The sequence below is a fragment of the Oncorhynchus mykiss genome, chromosome 24 (genome assembly GCF_013265735.2).
Source record: "Oncorhynchus mykiss isolate Arlee chromosome 24, USDA_OmykA_1.1, whole genome shotgun sequence".
Taxonomy (NCBI): domain Eukaryota; kingdom Metazoa; phylum Chordata; class Actinopteri; order Salmoniformes; family Salmonidae; genus Oncorhynchus; species Oncorhynchus mykiss.
In genome coordinates, this window is record NC_048588.1 from 9997507 (window position 1) to 10015300 (window position 17794).

General features: G+C 42.7%; 2 protein-coding genes across 5 annotated transcripts; both read right to left on the reverse strand.

Annotated features, from left to right (window-relative positions):
* Window positions 1-7833: 7833 nt before the first annotated feature.
* Window positions 7834-11481, reverse strand: LOC110503700 (histone H3.3A). 4 transcript variants are annotated; one of them, XM_021582162.2, is made up of 4 exons: window positions 11348-11481; window positions 9759-9902; window positions 9388-9541; window positions 7834-9152 (listed from the first exon to the last, which is right to left on the reverse strand). In XM_021582162.2, exons 2-4 carry the CDS (start codon window positions 9884-9886, stop codon window positions 9024-9026), a joined length of 411 nt encoding a protein of 136 aa, XP_021437837.1. In that variant the 5' UTR covers window positions 9887-9902; window positions 11348-11481; the 3' UTR covers window positions 7834-9023. The 4 variants fall into 4 exon arrangements, with proteins under 4 accessions (XP_021437837.1, XP_021437835.1, XP_021437836.1 ...); XM_021582160.2 differs by lacking the exon at window positions 11348-11481 and adding an exon at window positions 10728-10874; XM_021582161.2 differs by lacking the exon at window positions 11348-11481 and adding an exon at window positions 10732-10844.
* A 373-nt stretch (window positions 11482-11854) lies between these two features.
* LOC110503698 (histone H3.3A) lies at window positions 11855-14898 on the reverse strand. Its single transcript, XM_021582159.2, has 4 exons — window positions 14746-14898; window positions 13368-13511; window positions 13081-13234; window positions 11855-12614 (listed from the first exon to the last, which is right to left on the reverse strand). Exons 2-4 carry the CDS (start codon window positions 13493-13495, stop codon window positions 12486-12488), a joined length of 411 nt encoding a protein of 136 aa, XP_021437834.1. The 5' UTR covers window positions 13496-13511; window positions 14746-14898; the 3' UTR covers window positions 11855-12485.
* Between the last annotated feature and the right edge of the window lie 2896 nt (window positions 14899-17794).

Sequence of the window (17794 nt, forward strand, 5' to 3'; positions counted from 1 at the left end):
GCGAATAGAACATCTAGGACAGTTGAACCCTTGGAATTTACATACATGTGATCAATGACAAACAGATCATCATGAACTACAGTACACCATTCAACAGATCACAGTGCGAACAGTAAAACAACAACTCTATAATATGTCTGGATTCTATGCAGCCTGACTCTGATAAAACATTTCCTGATGAGGATAACAGCACCACCAAAGACGCTTATGATGACAAGGCCTTCCAGAGCCAAGCCTGTTCACTGTTTAAAGTGCAAGACTGAGGGCATGCTGGAAGCAGACACAGTCAGCACTGGGCCTAGTGACAGGTGTCATGCTGAGTAGAATGTGTGTAAGTGTGTACAGTGACATAGAGGTGGCAGTACTGATGCCAAGAGCTGAAGGGACAGAATAAGAGTGAAATGAAAAATATATGCACAGGTTAAATGATGCAGAAGAGTTGTAGAGAGGAATATTGAGAGGAAAGGAATGAGACAGAAAAGGGTGGAGGGAAAGGAGGTCAGGCAAGAAGAGGAGGGGGGGGGGGCAGGAGTGGAGGGTGGACGTGTCGGGTGGTGGTGGGTGGGTCGAAGGAGGACCGGGCAGGGCAGCATCACTGCTGACACACTACTGCGGTCCAAATCCCAGCTTAGTGGGTCTAAAACAGGGCCGAGAAATCTCCCCCGAGGCCCCTAATGCTGAGACCGCTGTCACCCCCAATCACTCACACCTGCTTAATCCCCACGCCGTGACCCAACACTGACACACACACAGCCGCCCGCCCACAGCCACCGCACACCAACACCGGGTAGCCCATTGGCCCTGGCGGGGGGGCCGGTCCCAGCACTTGGTGACACGAGCTGGAGGGTCAACCTTCTGTGCCAGGGGGAGGGGAGAGGCGCAGGGGGGGGAAAGGGGGGAACCTTTAGTAGCTGGGTAGAATTGGGGTGGGCTTCAGTAGTGTTTAGCATAGTAGTGATGCTATAAAATGGTTTTAATAGAATGTACGATGTATGATGCACAGAGAGAGGGAGTGAAGGCGTTTAAAGAAACCAGGACACACATACTAAAATAACCATTTCCTCCTACAATGCAGATATCCTGGTTCTATTGTTCTTGTCATATCAAATGATAAGCATTTGTTTTCTTGTTTATTCTGCAGGTACTATGTGAGCAATATATCCTCTGTGCTCTGAGAATGCATTTGAGAGTCAGACATGCTCATGTTGCTGAAATCGGTCTCTTTTGTGTCTCCCTGTAGGTCCTGTCACTGCCTCTACCAACACGGCAGCCCAGAAAGGTCCAGAGAGCCACAAGCCTATGAAGACTCGCAGTGAATCAAAGTGTTGCAATGAATTAGGAGAGAGGGCCTGGATGAGAGCGGATGCAGGGGTTTCTTATGGCCTCACATAGAATGGTCTCACTTACTTAGAATGAATTGTCAAAGCTTCTTTCGGAAGTGTTAATCCTAATTTAACTGTCTGCAAACAAGCAAACAGATAAAGAATCAGATTAAGTGAATAATACCATTTGGTTTTATCAACATAAAGCTGAAACCCAGCCATGCTCAGGTTATGCTTCATATACTATACTGAACCAAAATATAAACGCAACATGCAAGAATTTCAAAGATCTTACTGAGTTACATTTCCATTTGACCTCATTTCTACCAGCATGTTAAATGTGCAACCAAAGGGAAAACAACTCTAGACCACCTTTACTCCACACACAGAGACGCGTACAAAGCTCTCCCTCGCCCTCCATTTGGCAAATCTGACCATAATTATATCCTCCTGATTCCTGCTTACAAGCTAAAACTAAAGCAGGAAGCACCAGTAACTCGGTCAATAAGAAAGTGGTCAGATGACGCAGATGCTAAGCTACAGGACTGTTTTTCTAGCACAGACTGGAATATGTTCTGGGATTCTATCGATGGCATTGAGGAGTATACCACATCAGTCACTGGCTTCATCAATAAGTACATCGATGATGTCGTCCCCACAGTGACCGTACGTACATACCCCAACCAGAATCCATGGATTACAGGCAACATTCACACTGAGCTAAAGGGTAGAGCTGCCGCATTCAAGGAGCGGGACTCTAACCCGGACGCTTATAAGAAATCCTGCTACGCCCTCTGACAAACCATCAAACAGGCAAAGTGTCAATACAGGGCTAAGATTAAATCGTACTACACCGGCTCCGACGCTCATCGGATGTGGCAGGGCTTGCAAACTATTACAGACTACAAAGGGTTGTACAGGCGCGAGCTGCCCAGTGACAAAAGCCTACCAGATGAGCTAAATTATGTCTATGCTCGCTTCGAGGCAAGTAACACTGAAGCATGCATGAGAGCATCAGCTGTTCCGAGCTACTGTTTGAGAACTCTCTCCGCAGCAGATGTGAGTAAGATCTTTAAACAGGTCAACATTCACAAGGCCGCAGGACCAGATGGATTACCAGGACGTGTACTCTGAGCATGTGCTGACCAACTGGCAAGTGTCTTCACTGACATTTTCAACCTCTCCCTGTCTGTAATACCAACATGTTTCAAGCAAACCAGCATACTTCCTGTGCACAAGAACACTAAGGTAACCTGCCTAAATTACTACCGACCCGTAGCACTCATATCTGTAGCCATGAAGTGCTTTGAAAGGCTGGTCATGGCTCACATCAACACCATCAAACCCTAGACCCACTCCAATTTGCATACCACCCCAACAGATCTACAGATGATGCCATCTCTATTGCACTCTACACTGCCCTTTCACACCTGGACAAAAGGAACACCTATGTGAGAATGCTATTCATTGACTAAAATTCAGCATTCAACACCAAAGTGCCCTCAAAACCCATCACTAAGCTAAGGACCCTGGGACTAAACACCTCCCTCTGCAACTGGATCCTGGACTTGATGACGGGCCGCACCCAGGTGGTAAGGGTAGGCAACAACATCTGCCACGCTGATCCTCAACACGGGGGCCCCTCAGGTGTGCGTGCTCAGTCCCCTCCTGTACTCCCTGTTCACTCATGACTGCATGGCCAGGCACGACTCCAACACCATCATTAAACTTGCCGATGACACAACAGTGGTAGGCCTGATCACCGACAACGACGAGACAGCCTATAGGGATGAGGTCAGAGACCTGGCCGTGTGGTGCCAGGACAACAACCTCTTCCTCAACGTGATCAAGACAATTGTGGACTACAGGAAAAGGAGGACTGAGCACGCCCCCATTCTCATCAACGGGGCTGTAGTGGAGCAGGTTGAGAGCTTCAAGTTCCTTGGTGTCCACATCACCAACAAACTAACATGGTCCAAACACACCAAGACAGTTGTGAAGACGGCACGACAAAACCTATTCCCCCTCAGGAGACTGAAAAGATTTGACATGGGTCCTCAGATCCTCAGTAGGTTCTACAGCTGCACCATCGAGAGCATCCTGACTGGTTACATCACTGCCTGCCTATATGCAGCTGCTCGGCCTCCGACCGCAAGGCACTACTGAGAGTAGTGTGTACAGCCCAGTGCATCACTGGGGCCAAGCGTCCTCCCATCCAGGACCTCTATACCAGGAAGTGTCAGAGGAAGGCCCAAAAAAATTTCAAAAACTCCAGCCACCCTGGTCATAGACTGTTCTCTCTGCTACCACATAGCAAGCGGTACCGGAGCACCAAGTCTAGATCCAAAAGACTTCTAAACAGCTTCTACCCCCAAGGCATAAGACTCCTGAACATCTAATCAAATGGCTACCCAGACTATTTGCATTGCTCCCCCCTTTTACGCTGCTGCTACTCTCTGTTTATTATCTATGCATAGACACTTTAATAACTCTACCTATATGTACATATTACCTCAATTTCCTCAACTAACCGGTGCCCCCGCACATTGACTCTGTACTGGTGCTCCCTGTATATAGCCTCGCTATTGCTATTTTACTGCTGCTCTTTAATTATTTGTTACTTTTTATTTCTTATTCTTTTTGGGGGGGATTTTTTTCTTAAAACTGCCTTTTTGGTGAAGGGCTTGTAAGTAAGCATTTCACTGTAAGGTGAAATTGTATTGCATGTGACAAACATATTCGGTACATGTGACAAATAAAATTTGATTTGATTTGAATGAAATCAGTGAATTGAAATATATTCATTAGGCCCTAATCTATGGATTTCACATGACTGGGAATAAAAATATGTATGTTGGTCAAAGATACCTTATAAAAAAGATAGGGGCGTGGATCAGAAAAGCTGTCGGCATCTGGTGTGACCATCATTTTACTCACGCAGCACGACACATCTCCTTCGCATAGAGTTGATCTGGCTGTTGATTTGTGGCCTGCGGAATGTTGCCCACTCATTTTCATTGGTTGTGTGAATTTGCTGTATATTGGCGGGCACTGGAACTCGCTGTCGTACACGTCAATCAAGAGCATCCCAAAAATGCTCAATGGGGGACATGTCTGGTGAGTATGCAGGCCATGGAAGAACTGGGACATTATCAGCTTCCAGGAATTGTCTACAGATGGGGCAGTGCATCATCATGATGAAACATGAGTTGATGGCGACGGATGACTGGCACGACAATGGGCCTCAGGATCTCATCACGGTATCTCTTTGCATTCAAGTTGCCATCAATAAAATGCAATTGTGGTTGTTGTCTGTAGTTTATGCCTGCCCATACCATAACCCCACCGCCACCATGAGGCCCTCTGTTCACAACCTTGACATCAGCAAACCGCTCGCCCCCACATAACACAATACATGCTGTCTGTCATGCCCGGTACAATTGAACCCGGAATGAATTAGTAAAGAGCACACTTCTCCAGTGTTCCAGCTGCCATTGAAAGTGAGCATTTGCCCACTGAAGTCGGTTACGACACCGAACTGCAGTCAGGTCAAGACCCTGGTGAGGACAATAAGCATGCAGGTGAGCTTCCCTGAGACTGTTTCTGACAGTTTGTGCAGAAATTCTTCAGTTGTGCAAGCCCACAGTTTCATCAGCTGTTCGGGTGGCTGGTCTCAGACTATCCCGCAGGTCAAGAAGCCAGATGTGGAGGTCCTGGTCTGGCGTGGTTGCAGTTGTGAGGCCGGTTGGACGTACTGCCAAATTCTCTAAAACGACGTTGGAGGCGGCTTATGGCAAAGAAATTAACATTCAACTATCTGGCAACAGCTCTGGTGGACATTCCTGCAGTCAGCATGCCAATTGCACGCGCCATTAAAACTTGAGACATCCGTGGCATTGTGTTGTGTGACAAAACTGCAAATTTTAGAGTTGACTTTTATTGTCCCCAGCACAAGGTGCACCTGTGTAATAATAATGCTGTTTAATCAGCTTCTTGATATGCCACACCTGATATGCCACACTTCTCACTAATAGGGATGTAAACAAATGTGTGCCAAAAAATTGAGAGAAACAAGTGTTTAGTGCATTTGGAACATTTCTGTGATCTTCTATTTCAGTATATGAAGCATGGGACCAAGAGTTTACATTTTGATTTTATATTTTTGTTCAGTGTATATAGTGAAAAAATAATAGCACATCTATCCAACTATCTCTGATGTACTGTGTAGTGGTGCACTTTATCTCTAGGTACAGTGCATTCTGGAAGTATTCAGACCTCTTTACTTTTTCCACATTTGTTATGTGGAATTATGTTACAGCCTTATTCTAAAATGGATGAAATACTAAATGTTCCTCATCAATCTATACACAATACCCTATAAAGAGAATACAAAAACAGGTTTTTAGAAATGTTTTCAAATGTATATAAAAAAAATTAAAAAAAACAGAAATACCTTATTTACATAAGTATTCAGACCCTTTGCTATGAGACTCGAAATTGAGCTCAGGTGCATCCTGTTTCCATTGATCATCCTTGAGATGTTTCTACAACTTGACTGGAGTCCCCCTGTGGTAAATTTAATTGATTGGACATGACTTGGAAAGACACACACCTGTCTATATAAGGTCCCACAGTTGACAGTGCATGTCAGAACAAAAACCAAGCCATGAGGTCGAAAGAATTGGCTGTGCAGCGATGCTCCCCATCCAACCTGACAGAGCTTGAGAGGATCTTCAGAGAAGAATGGGAGAAACTCCCCAAATACAGGTGTACCAAGCTTGTAGCGTCACACCCAAGAAAACCTGAGGCTGTAATCGCTGCCAAAGGTGCTTCAACAAAGTACTGAGTAAAACGTTTTTTTAAACATATTTTGCATTCTTATTATGGGGTATTTAGTGTAGATTGATGAGGAAACATAACAATTTAATACATTTTAGAATAAGGCTGTAACCTAACAAAATGTGGAAAAAGTTAAAGGGGTCTGAATATTTCCAAAGGTATTTATTTAATAAACGTATCTGCCTGCTTTTGTATTGGTCTCTCCTGTCTGTAGAATGCCTACTGTTGTGTGTTTATGCTGGTGTTAATCTGTATGGAAGCTATCCGTACTGTATATATTTTAGTGTGTGTCTGTGTGTACAGATTGAAAGGTGTGGTACAGTAATTGACAAGGACACTGATCCGGTGGCTAGATTAGGTCAGTGTGGGTGGAAACTAGGAATGAGGGACAGCTATTCCTGAACTGGAGAATATACTGTATATATATATATATATATATATATATATATATATATATATACCAAGATTTTTCTGTCCTGCTGCCTGACCCACTCGCACACAAATTGATGTACACAATAGATAATTACCCTAATTTACTTCAGAGGACAACAACCCTGTTAAGCATTTCTAACCAGGTCCTACTTTTTTATATTATTAGCAGATTTGTTTGCAGACTTGTTAAAATTAACTACACCTACGATATAACATAGGTATGTGCATAGGAATTATGTGGACAACGCCTGAATCACCATAATGAACAGGTTTCTACTAGTTTCCTGAACAAGCTAAGCAACTTGGTGGAAAACACACATACTTGTTCAGGGGGGATTTCTAAAAGTCAAGAAGGCCGATTCGATCTTTATGTTGATTTGTCCTGTCCCGTGTCCACCCCTGTGAGATATGTGCTATTCTGAGGCCCTTGCATGCTTGCTGTCTCAATCATATATTTTCACTTTAACTGTTCACTTCTAGCTGTTCATTAGGACAGACTTTCACAACTTCTACAATAAAACAGAATCTCAATTGGTGTGAATGTTGAAGAGAATGCATGGGTCTCTGAGGCTGAGCCCAGTTGTTTTGCTAGTGTTGATGTAGTTATCAATGGGATGACTGATCAAATAAAGAAGCAAAGCACCTTTTGAACATTCTCTATAGGGATGTTCTCTCTCTCGAAGGATCTGAAGACATCACATAAAAACAGGGACACAGAATGACACTGTGCTCTAGGCCTAACTTACCACAGCGGGGAACAAATATCTGATACAATGCTGTTTCTGTAAGGTTTCAGTTTTATCTCAGATAGAGCAGCACAGCTCTAAGGATACCCCTCCATCCATAGTCTTCACTTCATTCAGAGTATGGCTTGTCTTTATGGCTCATTGTTGAAATGTGGTACTTTACTGCCCTCTATTGGTCGTTTTTTAGCTCTAAATTACGAGAACAAACCATGTTTTTAATTTGTATTATGTTTTTCCATTGCCTCAACTCAGTACTGGACACTTCTGTGTAACTCCTTTACACAAGGATTTAGTGCATTCAGAAAAACACCAGATTGTGATGGTAATAGCAAACAAACCTAACTCAGGATTGTTCACAAGAATTTCGCTATACCCGCAATAACATGTGTATATGACAAATAATATTTAATCAAATGTGTGCTTTTTACAGCTCTGGCCATAATATTAAATCTGTTAGTAGTAACTGATTCAGTCAATGAACTAAACAAAACTGAGACGTGTAACATCCATTTATTACCACATATGAGAAATTACAAACATTGTTTTATTTAAACATCTTAACATTTCAAATTCCAATTAAGAAACAAAAATGATTTTAAGTTAAAAGGGTGACACAACCTGAGAAGCAAAGGGGGAGGTCTAAATATCCGTGACCATTCCAATTACAGCTCACATAACATTAACATACATGATCACTTTACCAATTAGACTGTTTTTGGTTTGCAAGAGAGCATTGACCACCAGCTCCATAAACCTCACAACAAGGCCCCACAGGAGTGATCACAAAGAACACTGGATTCACTATTTGTTTGCAAAAGCCTTAAAATGCTGTCTCCAATTATTTATCGCAGAAGCCAAATTTGAGAATTCAAAGACAAAGGGAAAATAGTGCCAATATAAGAGGCGATGAAATGAGAATGAACAATCTAGAATCCCCTTTGACAGCTAAAACAAATCACAAGCTTCAACACCAGTAGAAACGATAGCTTACGTCAATTTTGTTTTCTGTACAACATTTTATTTGAATCCACCTCCATTTCATTCACAAATCTTTTATCCACTATGAAATATGTGCGTAAGCATAAAAAATAATACCCATGATAATGATCAATATTGTAATAAACAATTGCTCCAGAGATGTTTTTGAATTGTATACAATTTGCTGTGCTGATCAGAATCTACACGCTCACACACAAGGGGGGGGGGGGGGGGGGGGGGGGGGGGGCTGGACTCTCGTTCATGTGTTGCCATGAAAGATACCAGCTCAGTCTCTATTTCACTGGAAGAGTGGGGAAGGAGGAAGGGGACTAGGGCAGTTGTTCTAGCACCCTGCAGAGAAAGAGGTACTCCACTCTGCAGACAAAAACCTAACCCCATCCTCCTGCGACCACAACCTATGTCAGATTCCCTGTCTTGTTTTATCTGATCTCTCCACACGGCATCATGACAATGGAACATCTGATTTGATGGTGTGATGGTGGGGGATCTGACCAGCAACAAGCAGGTACATGCACAAAAGAGTACCCTATAATAGTCTGCTGCCGAGAGTACTAAGAAAACACCACTATACACATTATTCTTATCATAATCATTGTTTCTCTAAATCACTACCAACATAAGAGGAGAGGGGGAGGGAAGGGGAGGGCAGACTGTTGAGGGGAGGAGAGGTAAATCAGGTAGGCGTCTAAGCACGCTCCCCACGGATACGACGGGCCAGCTGGATGTCTTTGGGCATGATGGTGACACGCTTGGCGTGGATGGCGCACAGGTTGGTGTCCTCAAACAGACCAACCAGGTAAGCCTCGCTGGCCTCCTGCAGACAACAAAGAACAGGTTGGAGAAACAGCTCACAACAACACACTTAGAGTGTGGACAATATCAACCTGTAAAATTATATTTTGTCATACATTCAGGCACATGATCGAAGCATTCCTCTTTAGTGTGTGATTTAAAAAAAAAAGTAATAATGCAATTATAGTCTTCCTGCCTCGAACTTGAGATATGTGGTTTATGACAGCTTGTGTCCCTTAGTTGGGGTTAGCACTGACCTGCAGGGCCCCAATGGCTGCACTCTGGAAACGCAGGTCAGTCTTGAAGTCCTGAGCAATTTCTCTCACCAGGCGCTGGAATGGCAGCTTGCGGATCAGCAGCTCAGTGGACTTCTGGTAACGACGGATCTCACGCAGGGCCACAGTACCAGGTCTGGAAGGAAACACACACAGTTAGAACAATCCCATGACTAACACCACTGTATGGATTCATTACAGAAATCCAGAGTCAAACATGTAATCAAACTCTTTAGGCCTAAATCCTTCTCTCTTGCATCAGGTGGTGATGGAGTCATAATAAGGAACATTAGTGTGGCTCAGGGACAGAGGGCAGCTTTGGCAAGACCTTTCAGCCTCACTGTCACTCTCACCTGTAACGATGGGGCTTCTTGACCCCACCAGTAGAAGGGGCACTCTTGCGGGCAGCTTTGGTGGCCAGCTGCTTACGTGGGGCTTTGCCTCCAGTAGATTTACGGGCTGTCTGCTTGGTACGGGCCATGGCTCCTACAAATCACCTGAACAAAGGGGAGAACCACAAAAATTACTATAGCTTACACTTTCATTGCAATTATACCTGATAATAAGTAACTGGATTTGTATTCATCCATTACCTTAGCTGATTCAAAACTTTCACAAAATGTGAAAATCCCCAAGATTATTTCTGTACAGTAATTGGGTGTTCCACTCACTGTCATTGAACACATCTAGAACCAAAAAAAGTGTTGAGAGTCTACAACATGAATTTTCCCAATCAAAGTCGAGTGGGCCAATCAATCAATCAATCAATGGGGGAAAACGACGGCATTGGTTGGTTAGTCAATCTTATTGTGTAAACATATGACTAAGACCAATCAGCGTATGTTCTGTCACGAGAAGGCGCAATCTACAGCTCCTAGACGTTGGTTGCCCCGCCCACTCCGCTGTGACGATGGCGGCTGCTTGATGCGCAACCGGGATAAAGACCATAGGCAGAAGAGCAAAGGAGTACCACTAAAACTTTGATATTTAAATAAACAGCTGTTTGACAATATCATCAAACAACTAATATACATAAAAGACATCTCAGAGAACTCGTATGTAGGCACATAAACGGACTTCGACCACCAATGCCTGCGTACAACCGAAGTGAACCCGCGCATAATTTGAATTTTTTTTTATCCAGTTGCACTAGCTGTAGAAAAGGCTGCAATTCTGTGCCGTTTCGACAGTGGGGTTTGTTATTTTCCTCTACGACGAAAACGAGATGGATCTCCAACAAAATTACACCACAATTGAAGCAATTTGAAACTTTTCGAATGTGAAGATCACGTAAATTAAAAGCAGTCGAGTGTTTGACTTACCTACACCAAAAGTGGTTAAAAAGAATGTGAGAAGTGTTTAGCTTGTCTGGCGGTGTCAGTATTTTCTTCCTCGTATCCACAATGGGAACAACCGTCCAGCGGGAAAATGGCCGCTATGTCAATCATTTCTCCCAGAATGCCATAGTGTATACAAACATTTCTAGTTTCGTTTCATTTGTGGTGCTTCAGACACATCTTTGGATATTTTTTTGTACGCCACTAAATGTTACTTTATATCAGTCTCCAAATTTCATATCCGAACATATAGCATACTTGCTATCAATATTTTTCTCAAGATGTTGTGGAAACGTTTTGGCTTTTCAATTTGCCATGCTCAAGAAAGCTATTATGCTGAAGTTATTGTGCATTTCTATATCGTACAACCTTACATTCACAAGTATTGTGCAAATGTCAGCCTGCAATGTCAAAGGTCTGGTTCCCAATCAGTGGTGTAAAGTACTTAAGTAAAAATACGTAAGTACTACTTTAATTTTTGGGGGTATCTGTACTTTAATTATATTTTGGACAAAGTGTTTACGCCACACAATATCCGACACTCTAAAGGACTTGTTACATTTTGAATGCTTAGGACAAGAAAAAGGTCAAATTCATGCACTTACCAAGAGAACGTCCCTGGTCATCCCTACGCCCTCTGATCAGGCAGACTCACTCCTCACATATTTAGCAGATGTCGTTGCGGGTGTAGCGAAATGTGTTCCTAGCGCCAACAATGCAGTAATAGCTAAACAATTCACACATCTTAATTCCATTATAAGAAATATATTAAGACGAGCAAAGTCTGAATGTGATGTAAAGATTTTGGACATGCTTGTAAATGATGCCGGAGTGCCCCTGGCTAGTCGTAAAAAAATAAAATTTAACGGTGCCGTGTGCTTAGTAAGGAATTTGATCAAGTATATTTAAAACCAAATACTTAGTCAAGTAGTATTATACTGGTGATTTTCACTCACCGTTTTCTATTTAAAAAATATTTACTTGGCAAGTAAAACAAGTGGGTACTTTTGCCATTGAATATGACAGTTCAAATAACATTAAAACGGTTCACTATTTAAAATACCATTGCCAGCAGCATACAACTCAGTACAGGCCAATCACTTCACTCAACCAGTTGTGGAACAGTAGTTTATCACCTTTGTATGAGAATTCTGGATTTTTACAAATATCTGCTTAAAAATGTAAAAAAAAAAAAAAAAAAACGAAATCAGTGTGAAAAGGGCATCACAACCTGAGAAAGAAACTAAAATATTACCAGGATAAAAACATGGGAGAAATACATAAACATTGTGCTACATAGGCCTATGCAATATTTTGAATCATGCAAAGTCATATTTTTATTGATCAATTTCAGAACACAATTAACCATTTGTAAATGTATCACGTAAACAGTAGAAACACTAGTTGTAAAAAAAAATGATAAAGGGTACATGTAAAAACACCACATGTTTATCAATTAGAAAACCAACCCTGTCATAATGTAATAGTAGGAGGGGGAAATGCTTGCCCAAGATGCTTCATGCATGCACCCTTTGCTGTGTCGAGTTGCATACACAAAGGTGTGACTCAGATCAGCTTCAAAACAGATACAAAGTACCCTAAAAGTCTGCTGCTAAGAGAACTAAGGGGGACAAGACTACAGTTTACTTGTGTCACATCATTACTCAAATCAAGCTCCTTATAAGGATAAGTGGGAAGGGAGGAAAAGACAGACTGAGGTATATAAAAATAAAGGGGAGGCGTCTAAGCACGCTCCCCACGGATACGACGGGCCAGCTGGATGTCTTTGGGCATGATGGTGACACGCTTGGCGTGGATGGCGCACAGGTTGGTGTCCTCAAACAGACCAACCAGGTAAGCCTCGCTGGCCTCCTGCAGACAAAAAAAAGTTGAATTCAGCTGACATGCATAAGCTCTCTTGGTATGGACCAATGCATTCTTTGAACATTTGGGGAGATGACTGCCAGTAGGTCACCACCTTAAGGGATTTTGGCAATGAGGCTCTTTATTTACTTCCCCAGAGTCAGTATGAAGAAAGTTTCTTGAGCCAATGCTAACTAGCATTAGTGCAATGACTAAAAGTTTACATCTATGAGCATGCTAGCAGATACCCATAGACTTTGTCATTGTGCTAATACTAACTAGCATTAGCTCGCAAACCCAACTAACTTTTTTCATACTGGACAGGCATATGGCATTCAGTAGTTCAGCCGACTCAGCAAAAGATGATAAAGGGCCTCATTGCCAAAATTATGAAGTTTCCCTTTGAGTGTACAGATTCCCGATAGGTCTGGTTTTAGTGTTATTTGGCAGGTTAACAGAAATCATAAACCCTGACCTGCAGGGCTCCAATAGCTGCACTCTGGAAACGCAGGTCAGTCTTGAAGTCCTGAGCGATTTCTCTCACCAGGCGCTGGAAGGGCAGCTTGCGGATCAGCAGCTCAGTGGACTTCTGGTACCTACGGATCTCACGCAGGGCCACAGTACCAGGTCTGGAGTAAAACACACAGTAATTAATTAACCAGTGTGGTCCTTTACTCCATCTACACAATTATTAAAGGAGACCACGACACCAGGTGGGTGAAAGTCTGTTCAGGCACTATGCGTGCCATCACTCTCCATCACCTGTAGCGATGGGGCTTCTTGACCCCACCAGTAGAAGGGGCACTCTTGCGGGCAGCTTTGGTGGCCAGCTGCTTACGTGGGGCTTTGCCTCCAGTAGATTTACGGGCTGTCTGCTTGGTACGGGCCATGGCTCCTACAAATTACCTGAATAAAGGCAAAGTTGAGAAAGGAATGTTAATGGGAGTGTAACCAACTAGATATCAAATTGCAGCGTAAAACCATGTTAGCCTGATAAATGCCACGTGTCATACTTCCAAATGCCAAGCTTTTGAGGCATTTGATTTTAGGTGAGACATTTTAGCTCTATGAACCCATAAAAAGCACATTGTTTGGTCTATTAATGATTGGATACACTATCCAATCAACGGGGTTTAGAATAATCTGTTACATGTCATCTGATTACAAAGTTAACTAATGTTACCTTACCAAAAATATTGTCATCCGATTAGATACTTTTGAAAAACAAGACGGTTACATTTAGAAATACTGTTATGACAAAATACATAACCATCTTTCTAATCTGACTTTCAATTCATCATTGTTAAAAGGCACGTTTAAATTTGTTCCACCTGATCACAAGAGACCACTAGAATGACACAAAGCGTTCGATGGGTCTTTTGTCTAACGATTCTAAAGGAAAATTAATCCAAATGTAAAAAGGAAGTAATCAGATTACGTAAATACTGGTTAATCCCAAAATTATATTAGAGTACAATTTGACAGGTAACTAGTAGCCGATACCACTTAAAGTAACCTACCAATCAACATGCTTACAATTTGATATTTGTTTACAACACGGATTGTACCCAAATCTGTAACTCAATTACGCAAAGATGAACATCAAATTGAGCGAATTACAGCGTAACGGTTTCATACAACTACCAATCGGGACTTGTTTAGTGATCTGATGGGCGGGATTTTCTTCCTTGTTCGCCAATGAGCAATGTTTTTCACCAAATAGGTCCCCGCCTCTTACGCATTGGAGACGATGGCTGCTGTAACAGGAACGTACTAACGGGAAGGAAAATTCGAATGTGTTTTACAAGAGGGTGACAATTAAAACGACGTTTAAACGAGGACTTTGTCGCTTTATACTAACAAACACATTGAAGATTGTTCTAAACACCACTAGGGATCGATTGAAAAACTTCAGTACTCAGAAGATCACTCAGAACCGGTGCATAACCGTGTCAAATTCGACAGGAATGCTTTGGTCTCTAGTTACTACAAGCAGATAATAGCTTGCTTTTTCGGTCGTCGAGCTTGGGTTTCCCTATGATCGCGGATTTAGTTGCAAAAAGATACTATCTAAAGAACAAAAAAAGTGAAAATTCACAAATACACAATTAAATATATATATTTCAAACACGACACTTACCTTTGATACAACAGCTAATGTTTAAATGTGAAACTGGTCTCGTGTCCTTATTTATTGCGTTGTTCCCACAACAGAATGGAGTCCTATATTGGGTTAAAATGGCAGGTTACCCACAATGCATCTGCTGCGACAAGAGATACCAACTTTTCTACACGTTTATCAATTGACCCATTCAATCAATTATCAATCATCTTAACTGAAAAATATGATCAATACATTCAGAAAAGCGTGATATACTACATAATGTGCGATGTTTTTAAAATGTATATTTATTGCATTGGCAGATATTGACCATTTAAATGTATGACATTTATGGACTAATTGAAGGTGTTTTATGGGACACGTGATTCCACGTGAGTGCACGAGACAAAATGTTTATAATTACAAAATTAGCAATTACTGGATTTCTGTTACCAAATTTGTTAATGTAAGAAATCAAACAACTTAGATTCTCAGATGACATTTCCTGGAAGGTTTGTGTATTGTGACAAACATTGCTTTAGTATTATAAACAAGTTTTAAATCACAAAAGTATTAAAATACCTAGCAAAAATACATAGCAAAAATCTTCATTTTATACATTTTGGGCCTACAAATATCTTATTTCCAGGGGTGGTTTTTACACAATCCCTCCTCGAGGTGGCGATAGAGGCCCATCAGCTCATGCTGAACCTCAAAAGAAAAAACATTCTACAGCTGATCCAGCAGAGCATGGACTGGAGACGTCGGAGGGCTACGCAGACGCTCGTTGAACTCCCGGGTACTGCTCTGGTAGTAGATTTAGCCAGAGAGGCTGAAAGCGGTGTCTAGCGGTTAATCTTTGATTAACAAACAATCAAAGTTTACTCGGTGTGGCGGCAGTTGGCACCGCTATGCTGAGACTGGGTGAGATAGTGATGATAGTGATGGAGAAGAAAGTGAAGCAAGTATGGAGGTCAGGAGGAACATAAAGTGGTTCTGAAGTTTAGGGAGGACAGAGGAGTTGGGGAGATGAGTACGATAAGGTTGACGGCTGTGATAAAGGAGTTGATTGGGGAAGTTGTAATGCTAATTAATGTGTTAAGAGATGGGAGCTTGTCGGTGTACTGTAAGGACATGGCGCAGAGGGAAGCAAATAGGGAAGTGTATGGTGGTGTCGAGCAGCGGGGAAGGAGTGGGGAGCTGGGCGTTCCTCATTGAGGACCATGTATGTTGCATTGATCCGATCTGTAATAGACTATGGTAGCATAGCGTATGGTTCGGCAGCCCGGACATCATTGGAAAGGCTAGATGCCATACAGGGACAAGGACTCAGAATATATAGTGGGGCCTTTCGGATATCTCCCAGAGGCTGCATTACAGGTGGAGATGGAGGATATATGCCATTGCAGATTAGGAGACAGCAGCTGTCAATGAATTATTGGCTCACCCTACAGGGACATGGGGTGTCTCATCCTGCAAAAGGGATTTTACCGACATGCTGGGAACATGAGCGAAGACAGAACACAAGCTTTGGGTGAGTGAGTAATACCCAGGTGAAGGAGATGGGACTGTATGGAAGGGAGTTTAGTCCAATGGTAGCTATCCCTGTAAATCCACCATGGCTACTCCCGCCTCCAGTAGTTGATCTAGAAGTGTTGGAGAGACTACAGAAAGATAGGGAGGGTGTTGATCCATCTGATTTGTTTAATGGACGTCTGGATACAGTGTATCAGGATTTTGTTGCCATATACACAGATGGTTCAAAAGATCCGAGGACATGACGTTCTGGGTCAGCATTTGTAGTGCAGGAATGTGGGGTGAGAGTCAGGAAACGCATTACTGATCATCTGGCTGTATAAACGGCATAGCTGATGGCCATACCGTTGGCCTTGCAGTGGGTGGAGGAAGTCAAGCCAGACAGAGTAGTTATTCGCTCTGATTCATGTGCAGTGCTAAGGAGTCTCCAGTCCTTTAGGTCACGTAGCAGACAGGGCCTGCTTTATGAGGTACTATAAACCCACGGCAGGAAGGGACAGAAGAGAGGAGGCTATTTTAAAAAGATTAAGGGTGGGACACAGCCAGTTGAATAAATCCTTAAATGTGGGAGGAAAGCATCCAACAGGAAAGTGTGATTATTGCCAGGAAACAGAGACCGTGGAGCATATATTGCTACCATGTGGGCAGTATCAGAGGGAAAGAGAGAAGCTCAGATCTAATTTGAGGGAGAAATTGATACAGGAAATTAGTTTAAAGTGTATATTGAGTAGAACGTCATTAGATATTGTCTCAAATATTTTGTTGTCTTTTTTAAGAGCAACAGATCTGGCAGGTAGGATTTAGTTAATGCCTGTTTCTGGCCCACACTCCAGTACAGTAGCTGGCAGTAATGCACCATAATGTTGGATGTGGTAGGTGTGGTGAAGTTCTCGGAGCCAGAGGCTTGCACCGAGGGTCAGGATAAAGATGAGTCTGTGACAGTAGGAGTGACGTTTTTGGAAAAAGTGGACCCTTGCCTATTGGCAGATCCATTTTTGGTCTCAGGGCAGGTGAAAACAGAGTTGGGTACTGTGGAATCGGTGAAGGTAACCAGAAGTGGTCTGGTGATAATTGTATGTGTTTCTGCTGGTCAGAGGGAGCAAGTGCTCTGTGTTAAGTGAATGGGGGCAAGAGATGGGGATTGTTTTGCACTCAAAAAAGGGGCGCCATTGAAACGAGTGATTTAATGGGGTCGTGGTAAATGTGAAAGCTGACCAACTGAAGGGGAAGATTCCCGGTGTTTGTGTTGCTCATTGTTTGGTGCAATGCAGACAGTGGCGTGAGTGGAGGAACAGAAGAGTCATTGTCTGTTCTTTTGAGTTTTGATGTTGAGTCTTTTTCCGACAGTGATGTTACGAGCTATTGTCCCGAATTCTTTACGTTGTTACGGGTGTCAAGCTTATGGGCATGTGGCATCAGTGTGTAGGAGGGAGGTTCCTAGGTATGAGAAGTGTGCAGAAGGGCATGAGAGAAAGGAATACGTAGCATTGGGGAAAGTAGTGGAATGTGTTCATTGTAGGGGTGCCCATTGGGCAGGGGATCAGAAATGTCC